Consider the following 22,375-nt stretch of genomic DNA (forward strand, 5'->3'; position numbering starts at 1 on the left):
CACCTATGGTCACAAAGTGGAATGACAACAAAATGACCTGTAGGGGAGTCTGACTCAGGATGTAACTGAAATAAATGAAGATAAAGAGAAAGAAGAAAATAAAAAATAAGGTGTGTGTGTGTGTGACATCCTACTAATGAGAGGCTCTTTTTTCTGCCCTCTACATATAACGTGAAGAGGCTGAGAGAGACGTTTACCCTGACTTGTTGTGTCCTGTTTGTTAAGAACCAATAAAACCATTTAATAATAAAAGTGTCAACCCTCATGTTGAATAACCTCTGTCCTCACACTGTCAATGAGCCCAAGGAGCCACAGTCAGTGAGAACAACTTTATTTAAAAATATCAAACGTCACTAAATCACATTTCAGTCTGAACAGTTTTTACACTGATATGAATATTGATCTGATAGAAACAATGAGCTTCATAGTTGATGTGAGCAGCTGCTGCCTCCTTCTCCTCACTTCTTCTTGGTGTACTGCAACCACAGAGAGGACAGACTGACGTGTGTTGCTCTGTCTGACAATATTATTATTATTATTATTATTATTATTATTATTATTATTATTAATAATAAACTCACTTTATCTAGAATCCAGTCAGCGTCTGTTATCGCTCTCTGGATGATCATCTGGATCCTCTCTGGGTCGTCCTCATCTGAGTGACTGGTGTAACCCTGGAAACACAAACTCATCAATCAGGACACTTTATTAATAATATTATCATCATGATTATCATTATTATTATTTCTCTGGTTTGAGTTTTTCCACTGTGTTTCTTTCCTTCATTTTTAAAATCTAAATGGAAGAATTGGACGTTTTGGACGAGAATAACTGATAATAATGAAAATAATCCTCAGTTTCAGACTTAATCCTGGATTTTCTCAGGTTTTCCTGATCTGTGTGTGAATGTGTGAATGCAGCAGCAGCAGCAGCAGCAGCAGCAGCAGGGGCCGGAGGAGATCAGACAGGCGATCAGTCATTGTAGTGGCTGTTTGTGGAAACTAAGAAAAGCTTCAAATCAAACTTTAAACCCTAAAGAATCAAAGGGCCACTGCTGCATCATGGGTCGTGGTGTAGACAGCTGAGAGAAACATCATGACCATGCAAAGTCCAGTTTTAACTACAAATGTGGTTTATTTGACCAGAAAGGAGCAAGAAAAGAACAAAACAAAACCAAACCCATCAGCCCACCCAGGTGCATGCTGGTCCGTCACTGCAGCCCTACACATTTATTCTCTGGTGACGTGATCAAATGAAATAAAACACCAATAATAAACAGGAAAACACCTGAACTACACAAATAATAAACTAACAGAATCTGATCAGAGTTAAATCAAATAAATCAATTCAGGAAAATCAGAACTAAACTAAATATTAAAGTAAACAACACTAAATACAAACAATGAATAAATAAACAGCTGCAACAGTTTGTGTTTGTTGACGTGTGTTTACTACTGCTGGCTGTCAATCAAACCTCCCTCATGGATAATAACCTGTAGTGACATCATCATCATCATCATCATCATCATCATCATCATCATCATCATCATCATCATCATCATCATCATCATCATCACTGTTACTTTAAAGGACAATTTCAACACAAATTCACCTCAGGCTGTATGTTCTTAACATTTTAGGTCTAACAGAAGGAATCTGAAGGTTTCCAGTTTAATGTCTCCTGTTTTGCGGTAGTTATGGTCTGTCCCCGCATCGCCACGGCAACGATGAATGGGAGCGGATTGAAGTTCTGCTGCTGAGGCTGTTTCCATCCCTCAAAGCCACAGACAGCGTCAGATGGAGACTCAAACATGCACCAAGAAGTTTTTTTTACTTCAAGTCAAGAGTTGATATTCCTGTGTTTCTGACACAAACGGGAGCTTCCCACTGCACCTGAACACACCGAGCGTCAACTTGGGTCTCGACTCCGCCAGACTTTGAATTAGATCTAGTTTTACAAACATGTCGGCTTGTTGAAGTAAATAAACTTCTGGCTGCATGTTTGAGTCTCCATCTGACGCTGTCTGTGGCTTTGAGGGATGGAAACAGCCTAAGCAGCAGAACTTCAATCTGCTCCCATTCATCGTTGCCGTGGCGACGCGGGGACAGACACAACTACCGCAAAACAGGAGAAATTAAAGGGATAGTTCAACATTTTGGCAAATTGACCCATTGCCATAATCCCTATAGTCATAGCAGTAGGTTCGTTACCTTTAATTGTAGGTGTAAGCTTTTTTCAGTACAGCGGAGCGCAGCAGCAGGCTGCTCAGAGCTACGCTATGGAGGCTAAGGGAATTTCTTGGTTTCCCTCATTAAACTCATCAAATACAAAATCCCAAAACTCCACAGCGCTTTTGTAGACAAGTTGTGAGCTGCACAACCACCACGCTATGAGATAATGACGGAACGATACGAAAACGGAGCCGTTTTCGAGGTAAATTCATACAAAACCGCTGATGCGCGTTGCGTTCAGGGACAGTTTTTCAGCAAGCAGTATCCGTATTTACCCTGTATTTACCTCGAAAACGGCTCCGTACTAAAAATAGCTTACACCTACAATTAAAGGTAATGAACCTACTGCTATGGCTATAGCGATTATGGCAATGGGCCAATTTGCCAAAATGTTGAACTATCCCTTTAAACTGAAAACCTTCAGATTCCTTCTGTTAGACCTAAAATGTTAGGAACATACAGCCTGAGGTGAATTTGCCCGGAATTGTCCTTTAATGTTTTCCTCCACATGATGTTGAAGATGAAATGACAGTGACAGTAGTGACTCCTCCCTCCCACCGGAGCCCCACATATTTATTCTCTGGTGCCCCGACGTGGAGAAATGAAATAAAAACACAAAGAACAAACAGGAAAACAAACGACAAACTCACTGAACACTAACAACATCTGATCAGGATCAAATCAATCAATCAATTCAGGATCATCAAATCTAAACTCAACACTAAACACGACCAATAAACATGTGACATCATCAGACTGTCCATCTAACCAGTCTGCAGCTCCATCCAGCTTCTCTCTGCATCCTCAGCTCAGAAACCGTCACTAGAGAGAGTCCAGCATCCGTCAGCAGAGGTGTGTGTGTGTGTGTGTGTGTGTGTGTGTGTGTGTGTGTGTGTGTGTGTGTGTGTGTGTGTGTGTGTGTGTGTGTGTGTGTGTGAGGGTCACCACGAACAACATCAATTAATAACTTTTATGATAAAAAATTATAATTTAGATATCAAGAATACGCTCTCAAAAATATATCAAATACTAGGAGACAGTGAAGAAACACAAGACCTAATTAGGACAAAGTGGAATCAAGATCAATCAAGTACAAATAGAAGACGACGATTGGAAAAATGCTTATAGCACAATACACAAAACAACAAGTTCTGGATATTGGAGGGAATTCTCATGGAAGGTATACACACGTTTTTTCATTACTCCAAACATACAGTCTAAATTCACAACATCCATTACCTCAGACTGTTGGCGAAATTGTGGGGAGCACCATGCGAACCACTCACATATTTTCTATTTTGTCCATCACTAAAACCTTTTTGGAAAAAAATTATGGAATCTTTCTTTTCAATTTTCCAGTTTAAAAAAACACTGGAACCGAAATGTATAGTTTTAGGAATAACACCAGCCGAACTTACAACAGAAAAAGACAAATATTTATACAGAATACTTAGAATAACAGCTTTGAAACAAATCACAAGAAATTGGCAAACATCTATCTCACCTTCTTTTAACAACTGGAAATTAACTGTAAACAGTATTCTGGAAATGGAAAAAATTACATACAGAGTCAGAAAACAAGAACCAGAATGTCTGAAGAGATGGAATAAGTGGTTTGATTATATAAATAAATAAACGGATGTTTTCAGCTCTGAAGAAAGGTTTATTAGATTTCTGAAGAGAACAAATATATGTATGTTGCAATTTTTGTTTCTATCTTATGCCCTTTTTTTTTCCCCCAACTGTCTTTGTCCCACCCCCCCCCCCCCTTTTATTATTAATATTCCCCTTAAAATTATATACATTTATTTTTTATTCTTTTTTTTTTTTTTTTTTTGAATCCATCTATTTTTCACTTTTTTCTTTGATGTTTTTCACACACACACACACACTAAAAAATGTTTTAAAAAATGTCATAAATGTTGCAGGAACGTGCCAGTGACTGATAAGATATGTGCTGGAATATGAACTTGAATTCTGCAATAAAGTATAAAAAAGAAAAAAAAGAAACCGTCACTAGAGAGAGTAGAGCATCCGTCTGCAGCGTTACACCTGGCCCGTCAGCAGAGGTGTGTGTGTGTGTGTGTGTGTGTGTGTGTGTGTGTGTGTGTGTGTGTGTGTGTGTGTGTGTGTGTGTGTGTGTGTGTGTGTGTGTGTGTGTGTGTGTGTGTGTGTGTGTGTGTGTGTGTGTGTGTACCTGAGCAGCTCACCTGTCGTACGGCGTGTCGATAGTGTTGCTGCATGGCCGTGTTGGGCAGCAGCCTGCAGCACCTCAGGAGATATGGATAGAGCTGCAGCGGGGTGTGGACCAGCTCTGCTCCAGCTAAAGGTGGCATCCCCTCCTCCTGTGGAGTCACAGACAGCAGCTCTGAGCTTCAGCAGCTTCACAGTCACAGTCAGGAAGAAGAAGAAGAGGAAGAAGCTCTCAGAGATGTAACACCTGCTCAGGTCTATACAGCTACTGTTAGCTAACACACTAACAACACTTTAACACACCAGCAAAACCATCAGTGAATGGAAGAGACGTCCAGAGCACCTCAAACACACCACTGCACTGCAAAAACTCTAAATCTTTCTGAGAATATTTGTCCTTTTTCTTGTCCAAATGTCTCATTTCTAGTCAAAACGAATCTCTTTCCATTTAAAATAAGACTCATCACCTAAAAACTAACTTGTTTTTAGATAATTTTCACTTGTTTCAAACTAATTTTCAATTGAAATAAGTAGAAAAATCTGCCAGTGAAAGCAAGTTTTTTGTGCTTGTAATAAGAAAGAAAAACTTGCTCCACTGTCAGATTTTTCTACTTATTTCAAGTGAAAATCTGCTTGAAAGAAGTAAAAAGTGTCTAAAACAAGCTGCTTTTTAAAGTATAATGAGATTAGTTTTGACTAGAAATGACATTTTGACTAGAAGTAAGAGAAATATTCTTGGTAAAATGTTAGAGTTTTTGCAGTGTGACTACCTCTGTTTTACTCGTAAGGTCAGAAACTGGATTGTGAGTCAGCAGCCGGGGAGCCCTGTACATAGGAGACCAGTAGGTACCAGTAGGGATGAGACCCTGGTGGGCAGCCTCGTCCAGAGGTGGTAGTAACACGCTACATTTACTCTGTTACATTTACTTGAGTAACTTTTTGGATAAATTGTACTTCTAAGAGTAGTTTCAATGCAGCGTACTTGTTACTTTTACTTGAGTAGGCTATATAGTGCACACAAAGAGCTTATGGACAGTTCATAGATCTTTCAGAGATAGGCCTATGTAAGTTATTGTGGCTGAATTTGTCTTCATTTATGTTACTTTGTAAAAAAAAAAAAAAAATGTCATTTAGGCTTTTGTCTTAGTTGTTAAATGTTGTTCTTTGGCAATAACTGGATTTTTTCATTGCTATTATATTTCTGTGTATTTGATGAGGCCTACATTTATGCGCTGATCATTAAAGGAACAAATCAGAGGTTACTCAGCAGTTACTCAGTACTTGAGTAGATTTTTCACCAAGTACTTTCTACTCTTTCTCAAGTAAATGTTTGAATGGCTACTTTTTACTTTTACTTGAGTAACATTATTCTAAAGTAACTCTACTCTTACTTGAGTAGAGTTTTTGGCTGCTCTACCCACCTCTGGCCTCGTCCCTACTGGGCATTCTCAACCTGACAACGCAGTGCCAGCATCAAACTGGAACTGCATTAGGTCACCTTGGTGGGTAGCTCCATCCCTGTGGAGCTCCACTCAGGTCCCTTCTCCTCTCCTACATATTATTTACACTGAACAATGAGCACTTTATGTGAAATCCTATGTACTTGAATGTATTTGATTTATTTTAAATACCCAGAACATCCCTGCACACTTTAGATAGGCACTCTACTTTATGAAATATCCTATGTACTTGAATAGCCTACTTATTTTAAATACTCACATCATTTATTTTTTATTCAAAACTTTGTTTCACATTACAAAACATTTTTTCAAAATAATATGCAATATATAAAGCACATCTATATTATAATACGCCAGGGGGAATTTACAAGTTTACAAAAAAAATGTTAAAGTTTTCACATATATTGACAGTCTTATTGCTTTCTGGTTGCTTAAAAATCTGATGGAGGTTGTGTATTGTTTGAGCTCACCGCTAAGAGCAATAAAGGAGGGTTTTTTTAAATATTTTTTTAATGAACTTACATTTCAGTTTAAACTCTGTTGTCTCCATCAGTGTCTCTCTGACGTCTTCTCCTCCTCCGGAGACTTTCCATAACAAACCGTAGTCGGATCATGGATGTGTTGAGTCGGATGTGTCGTCATCTGTTTGTCTGGTGTCATGTTTCCACCACACGGAGCGGTGTCGCCCCCTCGTGTCGCTTCATGGAGTCCTGCAGCGTCCTGGAGGAAACTGGAGATGAGTTCAGACACAGAGTCACTGACAAGCGGCGGACTGGAGATCGATATTATCATTAATGTTTTAACTCTTTATGGTTCAGTAGTAGAAATAAACAGCAGTAAAAACACCAGTCTCTCTAGAGGCTTTTACAGCTGATTGGAAGATACAGGTGTGTGAACACCTGCAGTCCCTCCACTCTTCTCTTCTTTCTGTTTCATGGTTGTTTTATTGGAACCTTTTTGATGCAATGAAATTATTATTATTTTGCCCACAACATGCTTTCAGACAAAAATAGGGCACAAAAAACAGCAGTGACCTTGTACAATATAATTATACCAAAAACATGCTCATTACTGTTTATATTTTCTATTATTTTATATTATTTATCTCTATATTATTTTTTCTTTTTAATTATATCATAAATTGTGCAACCTAAAGAAGAAAATGAAAACAGTTTGGATTATTTCTTATTAGTTTCATTTATGTGTCAAATATTTGCAGCTATGACCTTGAAATGAAAAGGGCTTTCTGCTAATGCATTTTAATTTTCAAATTTGACATTTCAAATTGAATTTTGGTACCTTTTTGCTGGAGGATGTTTTGACAATTAAATCTTAAATGCCCTTTTCTTTATTATTTTCATTAAGTCACAGAATGAGCAGTCTTGAAGAAGAAAATAAAAATGCAGTTTGTATTATTGATTATTCAAATGCAGCTGTATTTTGAAAATGAAAAAGGATTTCTGTTAATCCATTTTAATTTGACACATTTGCTTCGATACAAGCAGTGAACAGTCACATTGAACATTTCGATTTCGATTTAACATTTTGATTTAGGTTTAACATTTGAACTCAACATTTATATTTATATATTTCAGTTCACAAATATTGTTGTAAATGTGCTAAAAAGTTTTTTGTTAACAAGAGCCGCTTTTTTCTTTTAAGGCTGCATCTATAGAATAAATGCTTCATGGGCCACAGGGGATAGTTTGTTGCCACTGGGAGTCAGAGGGGGAACACTGTATCCAGAATCCGTCTGCAGGAATAACACCAATCTGGGCTCATGTTACAGGAATAACACCCCCCCCCCCCCCCCCCCCCCCCCCCCCCCCCCGCCACCACTTGAAGTTAAATTTAACTTTGACCCAGCGGTTGTGTCGCAGTTTATTTCCTCGTGTGAAGGTATAGTAAGGAACAGTTTTTTAATGTTTTCCTTGTCAATGTCTGTCATTACCAGAGTTCAACTTGTTGTTGTGTTGTTGTTGTGTTATTATAATGTTACTGTAGCTGAGTCAGAGCTGTAACTGTCAAGTCTGAACCGACAGAACCGTGTCCTCCATGTTTGTGAGGCTGTTCAACACTGATCAGCTCATGTTGCTATCGGGGTTGTCCTGAGGCTTTATTGGTGACTGACAGTGTTGGAACCGTGTTCAGCCTCAGATTCTTCAAAGTGACTGAGTAGGGGAGACCGGGGATGGATGTTACATGGGTAAACACTTACAGTCTGGGGTTAGTTGTAACAACACTCTCAACAACAATCAAGAATGTTACAACCAACTGCGACACAAACTTGAATTGTATTTATGATTCTTTGAATTTCAGTAGCCTAGGTCTCGATAGACAATGACAAAGATGGGGTTATAAGGTTTAAGTTAGGATCAGACTATGGCTGACAGTAACAAGGCAAGGCAAGGCAAGGCATCTTTATTTATATAGCGCATTTCATACCAAGGCAACTCAATGTGCTTTACATAAAGACAAAACATTAAAAAAAAGAAGAAGCATAAGACAGAATAAAAACAAGCAAAACACTAAAAACAGAGTTAAAAGCAAGAGCAAATAAAAGTAAAATAAAAGAAACATTAAAAAAGAAGACAGAATAAAAACAAACACTAAAAACAGAGTTAAAAGCAAGAGCAAATAAAAGTAAAATAAACGAAAATAGATAAAGTTTTAAGTTCTCAGCTATAAGCACGTGAAAAGAGAAATGTTTTTAACCTGGATTTAAAAGTGCTGACAGTTGGGGCTGATTTCAGTTCTGCTGGTAGTTTGTTCCAGTTGTGAGCAGCATAACAGCTAAATGCTGCTTCACCATGTCTAGTCTGAACTCTGAGCTCCACTATCTGACCTGAGTCAGTAGATCTCAGAGCTCTACTGGGTTTATACTCTACTAACATGTCATTCATATATTCTGGACCTAAACCAGTTAGTGATTTGTAGACCAGTAGCAGAACTTTAAAATCTATTCTGTAGCTGACTGGGAGCCAATGTAAGGTCTTAAGAACCGGGGTGATGTGATCTGATCTCTTTGTTCTGGTTAAAACTCGAGCTGCAGCGTTCTGAATGAGCTGCAGCTGTTTGAGCTGGGAGACCAGTCAGAAGACCGTTACAGTAGTCTAGTCTACTGGAGATAAAAGCATGAATCAGCTTCTCCTGATCAGTTTGGGACATAAAACCCTTAATTCTGGATATGTTCTTCAGTTGATAAAAGGCTGATTTGGTGACTGATTTGATATGGCTGTTGAAGGTCAGATCTGAGTCTATCAGCACGCCGAGGTTTCGGACTTTTTCATTTTTTCATTTCTCCTTTATTTATTCAGGGAAGGTCAATTGAGAGCGAGCTCTCTTTTTCAATGACGCCCTGATTACAAAAACACAATTTATACAGTATACAAGGTCATGATTCACAATTACATACAGGTTGAAAAACATTCGATAATACGTTTTTAAAACTATCTAAGGAAATAAGATGATCCAGTTTCAGACAGTTTTGTAGATTATTCCACTTTTGGGGTGCATAAAACTGAAAGGCAGTCTTCCCCAATTCTGTCCTGATACTTGGAATTTGTAAAACCAAGGTGTCCTGTGAACGAGTGTGTAAGTTACAGACTCTAAGTGAGATTAAGCTAGTAAGATAAACAGGTAAAATTTCAAGTAAGGCTTTGTAAATAAAGACCATGCAATGTTGTTCCCTCCTTACACTTAAGGATGGCCAGCCAACCTTATTATAAAGAACACAGTGATGGGTTCGGAACCCATCTCCAGTAATAAAACGAAGAGAGGAGTGATAAAGTGCATCCAGGGGTTTCAATGTAGAGAGAGCAGCATGCATGTAAATGACATCACCATAATCAAGTGCAGATAAGAAAATGGCCTGAACAAGTTCTTTTCTACATTCCATTGACAGACAAGATCTATTACGATAAAAGAATGATAATTTTCCCTTAAGTTTTTTGGTAAGATCAGAGATATGAGTTTTAAAAGACAGTTTGTCATCCAACCAAATGCCCAGATATTTGTAACTTGACACTCTCTCAATTTGAGTCCCGCCAGCTGTTGAGATACCACCATGTGATGGCAAGGAAGAGTGCAATCTGGTGAATATCATGTATTTTGTCTTTTTTGGGTTTAGTGTTAATTTAAGATTAATTAGAGCTTGCTCTATAGTACTAAAATCAGACTGTAGTCCTTTAAGAGCTAAATCAGCAGTTGGAGCAACAGAGTAAAGAATTGTGTCATCAGCATACAGGTGAATAGAACTATTAGCCATGCCGATGCCTAAATTGTTGATGTAAAGGGTGAATAAGATAGGGCCTAAAATGGATCCTTGAGGAACCCCTTTAGTTACACGCACAAAATCTGATTGATAGCCATCAGCCAATACTGCCTGAAATCTGTCATTTAAATAATTATTAAACCAATTACCAGTTTTTTTATCAAAACCAATAGTTTCCAGGCGATTTAAAAGTAACGAGTGGTCTACTGTGTCAAAGGCCTTTGAAAGGTCAATAAAAAGAGTAGCACAGACCAGCTTGTTATCTAAAGCCTTGACAATGTCGTTAGTAACTTTGACTGTTGCTGAGAGAGTACTGTGAGCAGATCTATAACCAGACTGACAGGGATTTAAAATGTTAAAAGTAGACAAAAATATTTTTAATTGATTATTAACTAGTCGCTCTAATACTTTAGCCAGGCAAGGCAGTTTAGAAATTGGCCGATAATTATTTAAATCATCTGCAGGACCACCTTTGTGTAAGGGAGATACCAAGGCAGTCTTCCATACAGTTGGAATACTCTCAGTGATCACAGTCAAATTAAAAATGTGCGTCAGCGTAACAGTAATAATAGGAGCAGCCAGTTTTAAGAGTTGTGGGTCCAACTGATCGGCTCCAGTAGATTTCTTTGGATCTATCTTACACAGAGCATCAAATACTTCCAGATCAGAGAAAAGTCTAAACGAGAACCTACAGGGCCCAGAGCTACATCCAATAGCAGGACCATCACAAGCTGGGTCATAAGGTAATGAACTTGACTCAGCAAAAAGGTTACCCACAGCAATAAAATGTTCATTGAAGGCATCACACTGTTTTTGTTTATCAGGAATTTTTGTAGAGGCCCTGGTCACATAGTTTGGCAGTGTTGAAGTGTTGCAGTGAGATAATGTCTTAACAGTTCTCCAAAATTTAGCTGGATTTCCTCTACATTCAGAAAGGGAGGACAGGTAATAAGATGATTTTGCCTTGCGAATCATGGCAAGACAATGATTACGCAGACAACGAAAATTCTGCCAGTCAGATTGTGAACCAGAGGCACGTGCTTTGCTCCATGAAATATCCCTAGCTCTAAGTTTTTCTGCCATTTCCGGAGTGAACCAGGGATTACTCCTATCTTTTATTCTAAGTTGCTTGAAGGGAGCATGCTTATCAGCAACAGAATTAAAGGTTTCAATAAAGTGATTTAACGCAATATGTGGATCAGAGATAGAAACAGAGTATGAAATATCACTATTATACAAGTCGTACAAAAAGGCATGATCCACAAAATTTCTAAAGTTTCTTTTGACAACGATACGAGTTTGAGATTTCTGCTGTCTAGTATCCCTAATGCAGGCAATGGGACAGTGGTCACTGAAATCAAGTGGGAGAACACCACTGGATTTTATTTTATGAGGTCTATTGGATAAGATGAGGTCCAGTAGAGAACCATGTCCAGGATTATTAGTGTCAGGCCTTGTTGGGGCAGTAATTAACTGCACCAGATTTAATTCATTACAAAGATTTTTTAGACCACTGGACACATCTGTTAAGAAATTTAGATTTAGATCACCTAATAACAATATTTCAGACTTTTCATGATTGGATAATAACTTAAATATGTTTTCAATGGCACCAGACTTTGCAGAAGGCGGACGGTAGGCCCCGATAAGAATTATTTTTTCACTATTTGCTGCATTTCCCAGACAGACATTCAGTGATAAGTATTCAAAACAATGAGGCCTAGATATAGATTTGACAACAGAGACACATAAAGACTTTTTTACATAAATAGAAATCCCACCCCCTTTTGTGGGACCCTGCCTGTCAGCCCTAAAAACATTATAACCATCAATTGCAATATCCTTATCATCAACAATATGAGACAGCCACGTTTCTGAAAATACAAAGACATCAGCATTTGTTTGTTTAGCCCAGACATTGATGTAATCCAGTTTTGGTACCAGACTACGAACATTCATGTGTATGACGCCTAAACCTTTTTGTTTGACTTGACTTGGTCTTTAGTTTCTAAAGACAGTGACTCAAGGTGTTTACTGACAGCAACCCTCTTCTCTTTATTTCCAAAAACAATGACCTCAGTTTTTTCTTGATTTAACTGAAGGAAATGTTGGCTCATCCAATTTTTGACTTGCTCTAAACAGTGACATAATGACTCTATTGGACTGCAGTCATCTGGAGACAGTGCAAGATATATCTGTGTGTCATCTGCATAACTATGATAGTTGACATTAGAGTTCTGTAGAATTTGACCCAAAGGCAGCATATACAGGTTAAACAGAAGGGGTCCAAGGACTGACCCCTGAGGAACTCCACATGTCATAGCCACTCGATCGGATTGATAACTACCAATGGTCACAAAATAACTCCGTTCCTCTAAGTAGGACCTGAACCATTTTAGGACTGTCCCACTGAGTCCTGCCCAGGTTTCCAACCTGTCCAGCAGTATACTGTGATCCACAAGCACAAGCATAAGCATAAGCACAATCATAGGACACGGACACACATCTCACTCCTTGTGTTTGAGACTCAACCATGCCTTTTCTGTTTGTGTTGTAGAGTTAACAGTTAACAGCCATTTAATATCAGACACATATAACTACTCAGTCTCACATTTTGAATGCACTGGTTTAAAAGAGCTCCAAGATTCAGGCAGAAATGACAAAAATGTTACAACCATCCCTAGTCTCCCCTACAATTAAATACTAAAAAAAATAGATGAAAATAAGTGTCAGTGGCAGCTGGAGAGTGTTTTTCTCTCTTTGAATTTCCAGTGTGAGTGAAATGACTGAATGTTGTGATAGTGGAGCTGTGAGGTGAAATAAGTCTTGGCCCAGTTGTTGTGTGTGTAATAATCAGCTGTAGCTTGTTAAATCACCAGCAGGCCCGGCTCTAGCCATTTTGGTGCCCTAGGCGAGATTACTCCCAGGCGCCCCCCCCCCAACAATGATCAATAATGATTATAATGATAACGTAGCAGTGTATCTGTATGTCCCCTCTGACCCCGAGATACACAACTTGCACAACAATCAGTAAAATTTCATTAAGTAAATCCTGGGTGAAGACATGAAAAAAATGAGTCTACAGTCATGAGAATAACCTGTTGTGATGCTTGAAATGGGTATACGAAAGTCTTAGCTTCACAAAAGCAGTGGAATATACTGTATGAATAAAAGCTAATAGATGTGTGGAAAACAAGTTAAAATGAAATTTTGTTAAATTGCTTTTTGAGCATAAATGTTATCTGTCATTCTATTTTCACCAAATGTCTCAAATGTAAAATAAAGAAGCTAAATATTGACTTAACATTACATTTCAAACTTCATGAGATGTGTGTAGCCCTAAATGAGAAATTAGCTTTTTTTCTCCAAACCAAATATCAACTAAACAGAGAAAAAACACAACATTTACAATATTTAACCTATATAATGTACCCTCCATGTGTTGTCACTGTGGTGCTGTTTGAGAGGTAAAAAATGGCTTGAGAGCTCAGTGGTCTGTGTACAGAGCTGGAGCTGTGGCCCTGCTGTCTGAGCAGGCTGAAGTCTCAACTCTCTTCTTTTTATCTAATAGCCTGTATTATATCTTCCTCATCAAATGAGTCAAAACTTTCAGCCTCTGAAGCACCTTCATCCTCCTCACTGCTTCTCTCTCTCTCTCCTATCGATTCTGCGGGTTCGAAGCGCTTCACAGCTGTTCTTTTGATTGACAGGTCGTCAAGGGCGGCGTAAAATGACCGAACAAAAACATATCGAGACGGTCGCGCAAACGAGCCGGCATTTGCGCCGACTTTGAGGCAGTAGCGGCGCCAGGATTTTGATTGTGGGTGGGCCTTCAGAAAACTGGATGGGCCAGTTAAAATAAGATTTAAAAAAAAAAAATCAGCGTCATCATCATCTCCGTTTCAGCGCTTTTCTGCGGCGCTGAAGACAGCACAAATATTAAACTGTGATGTGGTAACAGCGCTAAATCCAGAATTAAAACAGCTTTTTATGGCTGTCAGTTGTTGTGACACTGGCTGTGTGTGTTTTGTGTCGGACTGACGAGCATTATTTTTTTTTATTCATTCTCCGCAAAAAAAAAAAAAAAGGAAAAAAAAAGAAGCCCTTAGTTGTGTTCAGAAACTTGACAGGTGTGGCAGACAAGCTGGTGATCAGCTGTGGTCATTGAATAGTCTACACTACAGTAGGTCATTTCAATTTGCGCATCTGTGTTTTTTCCTTTTTATTTTTTTTATAACATTTATATGCGCATCCAGCGCGAGAGAAACAGCGGGTGCACACCAGATGATTGCCAACCGGCAAAAACTGAAATGAGACGGTTAACGAGAGGAAAAACACAGAATATAGCCTACAATAGAGGCTATGTCCAAAAGACTTTGTCCCGTCGTCACGACGTGAGCGAGAGAGGATCTGATGGTGGCTCAGGTTTAGTGATGAGGAACTGTCACTGTCAGCAGCTGCTCCACACAGACACGTTACAAACTTTATTTTGAAGGGACAGATTGTGTTGATTTTGTTAACAGTGACTTTGCACCCAAACATTAAGCATATCGGGTGTTGTCCGGTTCAATCGACTCTCCACAGTGCAGCTTAAAAACTCCTCTTTGTCTAAAGCAGAATGACAGAAAGAGGCCCGGCCGCACTGTCCGCGGAACCGAAGCGCACCGCCCTGGAGCGGAGGCAGTTTCAGATTGGCGCACATGTTAACCGGTCTGCCTGGTCGCACATCTGGCGCTGTGGAAAGAAGCCGCGCTTCAGTTCTATTTTTCACGCGAGCCGTGAGCGCCGTTGTCAAGCTGGATAGACGGATCGTACCAGACAGGAAGTCAGGCACAGAAAAGGCGAGAGAATCCGGTCAATTTTCAAAATAAAATGATTATTAATGAAGTTGTTGCCGTCCGTCTATTATACGCACACACACACACATCCATACGTACAGAGCTAGGGACAGACCTGTGTGTGTGGATAACCGAGTACAGACGAGTGGTCGATGTTTTACCGGCGAGGAGAGCAGGAGAAGCAGCTCCCTGTGCGACCAAGCGCCTGCGAGGATGCGCGCACCGCGCCCGCTCCGGGCTGTTAATCGAAGTTACATTGTTGCGAGTTGACTCCGGCAGAAGCTCTGAGCCGTGCACATTGTTTCAGCTGCCTATTTTGTCATAGTTTATCAACGTCATTCTCCATTAGGATAATGTTAAGTTAATTTTGTGGTGGGGACAAAATTGTTCTTGACAAAAAGTGGTGGGGACATGTCCCCAGCGTCCCCAGCGTAAATGACGCCTACGGGTGGGCCCAGCCTAAAATGGGTGGGCCCAGGCCCACCCGGGCCCAATAGTAGCGCCGCGGCTGCTTTGAGGATTAATGCAACCAAGTATCCACACATCTAATTAAAAATGTGGCGTTTCTAACAAGAAAACGGCTTGAAAGCATTCCCACTGCAGACAGGTATCTGCTGTGTGTGTGACTGCGGGGAGAGCGGAGGGCAGTACCAATGGGCATGTGGGGGAGAGAGAGAGGGGGGGGGGGGGGGCGATTTAGTAATGTTGTAACATATTATATTATTACTTTTTAATAGGTATTGCTTTGCATTTAAATTAACGTGGGATTATTTTTTGTATTAAGAAATAATAGTACCAACTAGATATAAAAATAGTGAAAGTTACACTTTTTTTTTTTTCCCATTTGTGGCGCTGGCGCCCCCTGGATGGACGGCGCCCTTAGCATTTGCCTATACGGCCTATGCCACGGGCCGGCCCTGATCACCAGTGCCAATATAACACTTAAAGAGTTAATTTTAACACTACCTCAGTGAACATATGGTCCCTATCTACAGAGTGTTAAATGTACAATGAACCTAGAGTTAAATTTCCAGAGTTAATTTTACTCTGGTAAGAGTTAATATTTTACACTACACTACACTGAGAAGTGTTAATCAAGTTTTACACTATGTAAGAAGTAACACGAATAGTGTTATTCACATTCAACACTGAAGAGTTAAGTGTTAATAATAATTTTCCAGTGTTAAACCTACTTAACACTACATAAACTCCAAAGAGTGTTGATTTTTAACTAACTCCTACCAGTGTTACACAAAACTTAAAATGTTTGCAGGGGGAAAAACGAGAACACAATTATATCCATACCTCAATACCAATATTTATTCAAATTAAAATATCAGCATTAAATGAAAACATAAAACAGCATGTAAATTCTCATGTCTTATCAAAGTCTCTGTTATAAAATTATATTTTCAGTTTGAATGATCAAGAAAATCTCTTGGTACATGTTAAATTGCATAATCTTGACATTTCTCATGAAAATGTGTTTAAAGTGCATTTAAAAAGCTACACAGATTAATTTCAGCAACTTTCAACCTAGAACAAACTTTGCCATCATCAGGAAACAACGAACCAGTACCTGAGAACAGGACAATATCCTGCCTGAGCACATTTTAGGCAAAGTGATTAATATCTGCATATAAACCATGAATCAACCGTATACGCCTCACAAGTTAGTTGGTTCTCAAAAAATGATAGTGGCAAACAAATCAGGCCCATGACTGACATGGGAAAATCACACAGATGCAAGAACTTTGAGAGGAAAGTGACAAATAAACTAGTGCAGCAGCCTGGAGCATCTGGTTGTACATGGTACCAAATACAAAGTGTGTCTTAAAGAGTTCGTCAAATGTTCAACTTGCACAGTACGACCTGTTTATCCAGAATAATGAAGAACTCATGGATGGTGCTCCTCTTCATCCCAACAGCAAGAAGATGCGTTGAATGGAGTGGTGCATTTGGTGGCATCAGCATGTCCTTGTCCACCCTTAGGATAAAGAATAGGTCAAAGTTAAAGGTTGAAAATCACAGATTAAAAACAGTCTCTTATTGTTAATCGCAAAGGTAGCGGCTTTTGTTTATAAGAAATAATCTATGTAATAATCAAAAAAAATGTTTGCAGTATAACAGTTTTGCACACAGCACTTTCATAAGCAATAACACAAACCTTGAACACAAGATGTTCGGTCTCTTCATCTGCCCTCTGTCGCTTTCTGGATGGGCTGTCACTCTCCAGTATGATTGCGTCATCTGAGTTGCAGGATACGAAGTCAAGGATGACTGTGTCATCCCTCCTACCAGCAGACAATGCACTGGAAGTTGTTTTGTGGGAACTGCTGGTTGAAGTTTCCTTGAAACCTAAGTGTAGAGAGAGAGAGAGAGAGAGAGAGAGAGAGAGCAGAAAATATTACCAATTTGTTTTATTACCAATAAAAAAGTGCAATTTATCACTACATTCCATGGACTATGGTGAAATAAATAGAATCAATAAAGAGCAATTAATTACCGTCAATTTGATGGTAAGTATGCCGGTGTTGGGCTGCTGCACTATGAAGGAGAAGACTTCTGCATCCACTTCAGTTCCTGTTTCATCAAAAACCTTCACACCTTCACTGACTGATGGAACTGAGAACTTCAAGAAAGCTATAACCAAAAAAACAACAAAAAACAACAATATTTCAATCCACACAAAATTATTAATAAAAATTATTAACCAAGGCCATTCTCCAAAATAAAGAATCAGTGCATTAGTAGCATGGTCTGAGGTGCGAACATGCTATTAATGCACTGATGCTGGCATTGAATCAATGGTCAACTATACAACTCAACTAAAGCAACCACAAACTTCAGACCCTAATTGCTAACCCCTAAACATGCCCACAGGGAAGCTTTCAGAAAAATAGACAGAACATTTATTTTCAATTTAAAAGAGCCCCAGCACTCTCACTTTCTATAATTTTAACAAATGGTGTGTAACTGACAGTGTCATACTGACTGTGGCTTACCAGAATTTCAGAATTCCTCAAAGCTTGGCTCATTTATCTTGACATATTTCTGTGTACTGTAGATTATGGTTTTGATCAGCATGATGGCACCTGCAAAGACAGCAAACTGAAATCAACATTATGATCCACAACACAGCAGTAAAAGACCCTGCTGGCACAATAGGTAAATAGGCAAACTGAAATGGCCTATTTCAGCTTAAAAATCACAGACACAATTCAAATATCAAGTTATTACTTACCAGAGGACCACGGTACATTACAAAACAATCTGAAAGAAAAAAGGAAAGAAAATATGCATATTAAAAATGACTTATAAAAATATTTCAAAGTCCAACACACACACACACACACACACACACACACACACACACACACACACACACACACACACACACACACACACACACACACACACACACACACACACACACACACACACACACAGGGACGTGCACATGACTATAGAGGGGCAGGGGCTCAACATCAGAAAAGGGCAGTATGTACAATTTGTCAGGCCTTAATATCAAAATAAATAAATTAAAATAAATTACAGTCACTATTTAGTCGGTAGAGAAAGCCTGCACGCCTTCAGGACTGCAGTCAACACGCTGGACCAATTTCCCAACTTCCCGAAACAGAGTCATGACTTCTGAACTGGTAGGCTAAGGCTAATATGGTATTGGGTGCACATTAACATTGCAGAAAAAAAAATCATGTTAGTGCAAGTGCAAAATAGAAGTAGGCTAAGCCTACAGGCTACACACACAACACCAAGAATTACTGTGACTGCTACTGTGCATATTTCAGAACAGCAGCAATATTTACAACAGCAATTCACAATTACCAGTAACTCAATATCTGGAAACAAATTCACATAGTCAGTGAAATCAAGCTGAGTGAGTGATTCCTCCTGTTGTTGTTGTTGTTCACTACATTCAGGTGATGTTAGACAGAGGACGGGGTGGGGCTTAACTCTTAACAAGCAGTTAGCTAAACAAACACAAATGAGGCTTTTCTGATATATGACTCATATTAAGCTCGTTGAATAAGTGGACGGCGACTTGTCAGAACCGACAAGGAAGTTATGTTGGTGGATTTATAACTCACAAGATTCGACACAAGTCGCTCCACTGTCACGTCTCATCTACGTGCGGCGCACACAGAGTTATCGATGAGGCAGCAGCTTCTACCTCTCTCTCTCTCTCTCTCTCTGGACGTGCATGTGAGGGAGCGCGCACCGCGGGGGACCGAGGGACCGAGCGGAGCAGCAGCGGACACACACACACACACACACCAACGTACATACACAGTACTGTGTATATTACAAGGAAATGCGTACGGTAGATAACCGTGGCATTTTTACAGCGCGGTTGTTTACATCCTCATGCACAACAGGAATGCATTTATTGAAAAAAATTTTTTTTTTAAAAAGGGCACTTTTTAATACGGGGCAAAAAGGGCAGGGGCTCAAGCACCCTTTGGGCCCTATGTGTGCACGTGCCTGCACACACACACACACACGCACACACACTCAGCATGCACCAACACCTCTCCAGCCCCCACAGTTGACGACAGACATCCTGTAACTTAGTGACGTGCTCTCACCCTCAAGTAAAACATTATAAAAATCACTTACATTGATCGGCGTGTGAAATTTTAGCGGCAGCGAGTGCGACCATGTTATGTAAACACAACCGGAGCACCGACTGCACCGTAACTAATTACCCACCCACCCACCCACCCACCCCGCAGCGTTGCCACGGTAACCACACAGACACCGAGTCCGACTCAAGGCACTGCAGTGTCGGCTGTCTTACTGGAATAAATGTCCAAGCATGACGCATAACCAAACAAAACAGCCCGTCCTCGCTGACATTAACGTCACCTCGTCCCGTTCATTTTCAGTTTGGCGTTAAGTTACGTGGTCAATGTGGCTGCTACATTTAAGCTAGCTGTCGACCCGATATCACGTTAGCCATTTGAAATGCGATATTTGAAGACACATACGGACAGATACGGTAAACAGCAACGTACATTTATTCTTACACACAGCATCTGCTTGAATAAAAAAACAACAACTAATAGTTTAACGTTATTTGTAAAAACTTACCACAGTCTTGCGATGCGAGGAAGATGGCGGTGCCAGAGTCAACGTTCTCGGTTTGACCGGGGAGGTTGGTGCGCGGGGCTTTTCAGAGTCAATTTTTTTTTTACACTGGAAGGTTATTTTACTCTCATAGGTGTAAAATTAACTCTCACTCAATATGTGACACTGACAGTGTAAACGCTTTGTGTACTCCAGTTATTTTCACCAACACTGGAGGTTTTCTTGTTCAATTTTACTCTGTCCATTGTTGGAATAACTCTGAAAGAATTAAAATACTTTGACACTGCATATTTGACACTGGCAAATTTACTGTGTAGCTTGTTGGATCCAGTGGTTTTCTACAGGGACGCTGTCCACACAGAGACTGTGTCACATCAACTCAGTGGATCTCAGTCCTTGTGTGTGTCAGTGGATGGAAACAGTGGTCCATGGATCATGTTGCTGGGCTGCAGCTTCATGACGCCATCTAGTGGACTGATAGTAGAAGTACAGCAGCTGATGGCAGCTTCCTCTTCCTCACTGCTGTGTGACTGCATTCAGCTGACACTGATATGAAGCAGAGAAGAAGAGCCAATCAGTGGAGGAGCAGCTGGAGACATGATGGACATGTGAGCTGCTGTGCAGATGAATGATGTGTGTTTCCTCTGCAGGTGAAGCTACAAAGTGTGTGTGAGCTGATGTGGATGTGAGCTCAGCAGCATGGATCAGTGTGAGGACAGAGAGGAGGGAGCCCCTCCCTCTAAAACCAAGAGCCAGACCACAGGTCAAAGGTCAGAGTTTAAAACCGTCAGAAAGACTTTTCTCTCTAAAAGTCAGTTGTTGTGTTTATTAAAAGGTTGAAGATATTTTTCATCAGTTTTTCTCCAACATGCACATTTATCAGTTGTGTTGTTGTTTCAGGATCCAGCAGCAGAGACCAGACTCTCCTGAACCCAGCTGTCTGTCTTTAAAGAGCAACATGTCAAAGGGCTTAGGCGCTGACTTTAAAGGAGGATGTGGATCAGCTGATCAGATGTAAGAGACAAAATTAAATTTCAAAGCTTTTGAGTTTCTGTTGAACGTTCTTCCTGTGGAGTCACATTTCAATGATTCTCATTAAAAACTGAGTTATAACTCAGACACACGTTCAGTGAATGACTGACAGCATCCCATGCATCTTTGTTTCTGTTATTGCATCCACTGCTGACGCTACTAAATATAACAGCTGCTTTTTGTTCACTTCCTGCAGCAGTCGCTCCACTTCAGCACTAAAGTTCTTTTTATGTCTTGAGTCCGACGCTCCCTTTAGATTGTTGTTTGGGCATTTTAACTTTCTTTCTCAACTCACCTTCTCTGGCAGTCTTGATTCAACAACACGTTCATGAATCTGACGTAGAGTTTGCATGTTCTCCCCGTGCATGTGTGGGTTCTCTCCAGCTTCCTCCCACAGACCAAAGACATGCAGGTGAACTGGTGACTCTAAACAACCCATAGGTGTGAATGTGTGTCTGTATATGTTGGCCCTGTGATAGACTGGTGACTTGTCCAGGGTGAACCCCGCCTCCTGCCCAAAGTCAGCTGAGAAAGGCTCCAGCTCACCCTCCACCCTAGTGAGGATGAGCTGTATAGAAGATGAATGAACTTAAAGAGATATTGGTGAATGAGGCCCATTGTTACAAAATGTAGGAAAAGGAACTCATTCACATTTGTAACCCTTAAAATAACTTTGCAGAGAATTCTTTTGAAAACCTAAAACTGTTAAACATGAGTTGTGTTGTTGTTTCAGGATCCAGCAGCAGAGACCAGACTCTCCTGAACCCAGCTGTCTGTCTTTAAAGAGCAACGACTCAAAGGACGTTCTCATTTTCTTTAAAGGAGGATGTGGATCAGCTGATCAGATGTAAGCTGTAACTGACAGTCAGACTCAGGTTATTGTAGAAAAGAACCAGTTTGTACGACGTGTTGTTGGACCAGGTCTGAAACCAAAGTGTCTCTGTCTGTTGTGAACGTCCTCAGGGGACATATAAAGTCCATCTTGTATTATCTCTCTGTCCTGATGTTGACTTGACACTGATTCCTCCACAGAGTGGACCAGGAGAGCTCAGAGGTTCCCAGTGCTCAGTCTGCCCAGCAGCATCAAACACACCTGGACTACATATTTATGGTGAGGACATGTCCAACAGCTGCTGTTACATCTGTTGTGTTCACCATCATCTCCATGCTGCACTTTGACACCAGTGGATTGTCAGTCTGTCCAACATGGATCTGATGTTTGGCTCCATGGTTTT

At 40.1% G+C, this 22,375-nt stretch overlaps 2 protein-coding genes across 3 annotated transcripts in view; one reads left to right on the forward strand and one right to left on the reverse strand.

Annotated features, from left to right (window-relative positions):
* Window positions 1–331: 331 nt before the first annotated feature.
* On the reverse strand, window positions 332–6,446 carry LOC310995943 (LYR motif-containing protein 9-like). Of its 2 annotated transcripts, none has more exons than XM_083985164.1 (4): window positions 6,408–6,446; window positions 4,443–4,577; window positions 582–674; window positions 332–476 (listed from the first exon to the last, which is right to left on the reverse strand). In XM_083985164.1, the coding sequence occupies exons 2-4, from the start codon at window positions 4,566–4,568 to the stop codon at window positions 459–461; spliced, it is 237 nt and encodes a 78-aa protein (XP_083841290.1). In that variant the 5' UTR covers window positions 4,569–4,577; window positions 6,408–6,446; the 3' UTR covers window positions 332–458. The 2 variants fall into 2 exon arrangements, with proteins under 2 accessions (XP_083841290.1, XP_083841289.1); XM_083985163.1 differs by having other exon boundaries at window positions 4,443–4,614; window positions 6,408–6,444.
* Window positions 6,447–7,718: 1,272 nt separating this feature from the next.
* LOC310995917 (protein NLRC3-like) overlaps window positions 7,719–22,375 on the forward strand; it is a 29,406-nt gene continuing 14,749 nt past the window's right edge. Inside the window, exons 1-3 of the mRNA XM_083985129.1 lie at window positions 7,719–7,784; window positions 20,759–20,878; window positions 22,173–22,251. Of these exons, the coding sequence (XP_083841255.1) occupies window positions 20,808–20,878; window positions 22,173–22,251 (150 nt within the window). The 5' untranslated portion in view covers window positions 7,719–7,784; window positions 20,759–20,807. The remainder of the gene's footprint in view (window positions 7,785–20,758; window positions 20,879–22,172; window positions 22,252–22,375) is intronic.

Source organism: Trachurus trachurus (assembly GCF_905171665.1).
Source record: "Trachurus trachurus genome assembly, chromosome: 13".
NCBI lineage: Eukaryota > Metazoa > Chordata > Actinopteri > Carangiformes > Carangidae > Trachurus > Trachurus trachurus.

What these genes read in the sequence shown, in the direction of transcription:
- LOC310995943 (XM_083985164.1), bottom strand. Translation starts at nt 4,568, where the DNA reads ATGCCACCTTTAGCTGGAGCAGAGCTGGTCCACACCCCGCTGCAGCTC. An exon ending in ATCGACACGCCGTACGACAG is followed by an intron (nt 675 to 4,442) that starts GTGAGCTGCTCA and finishes TTGTGTTTCCAG; the next exon opens with GGTTACACCAGTCACTCAGA.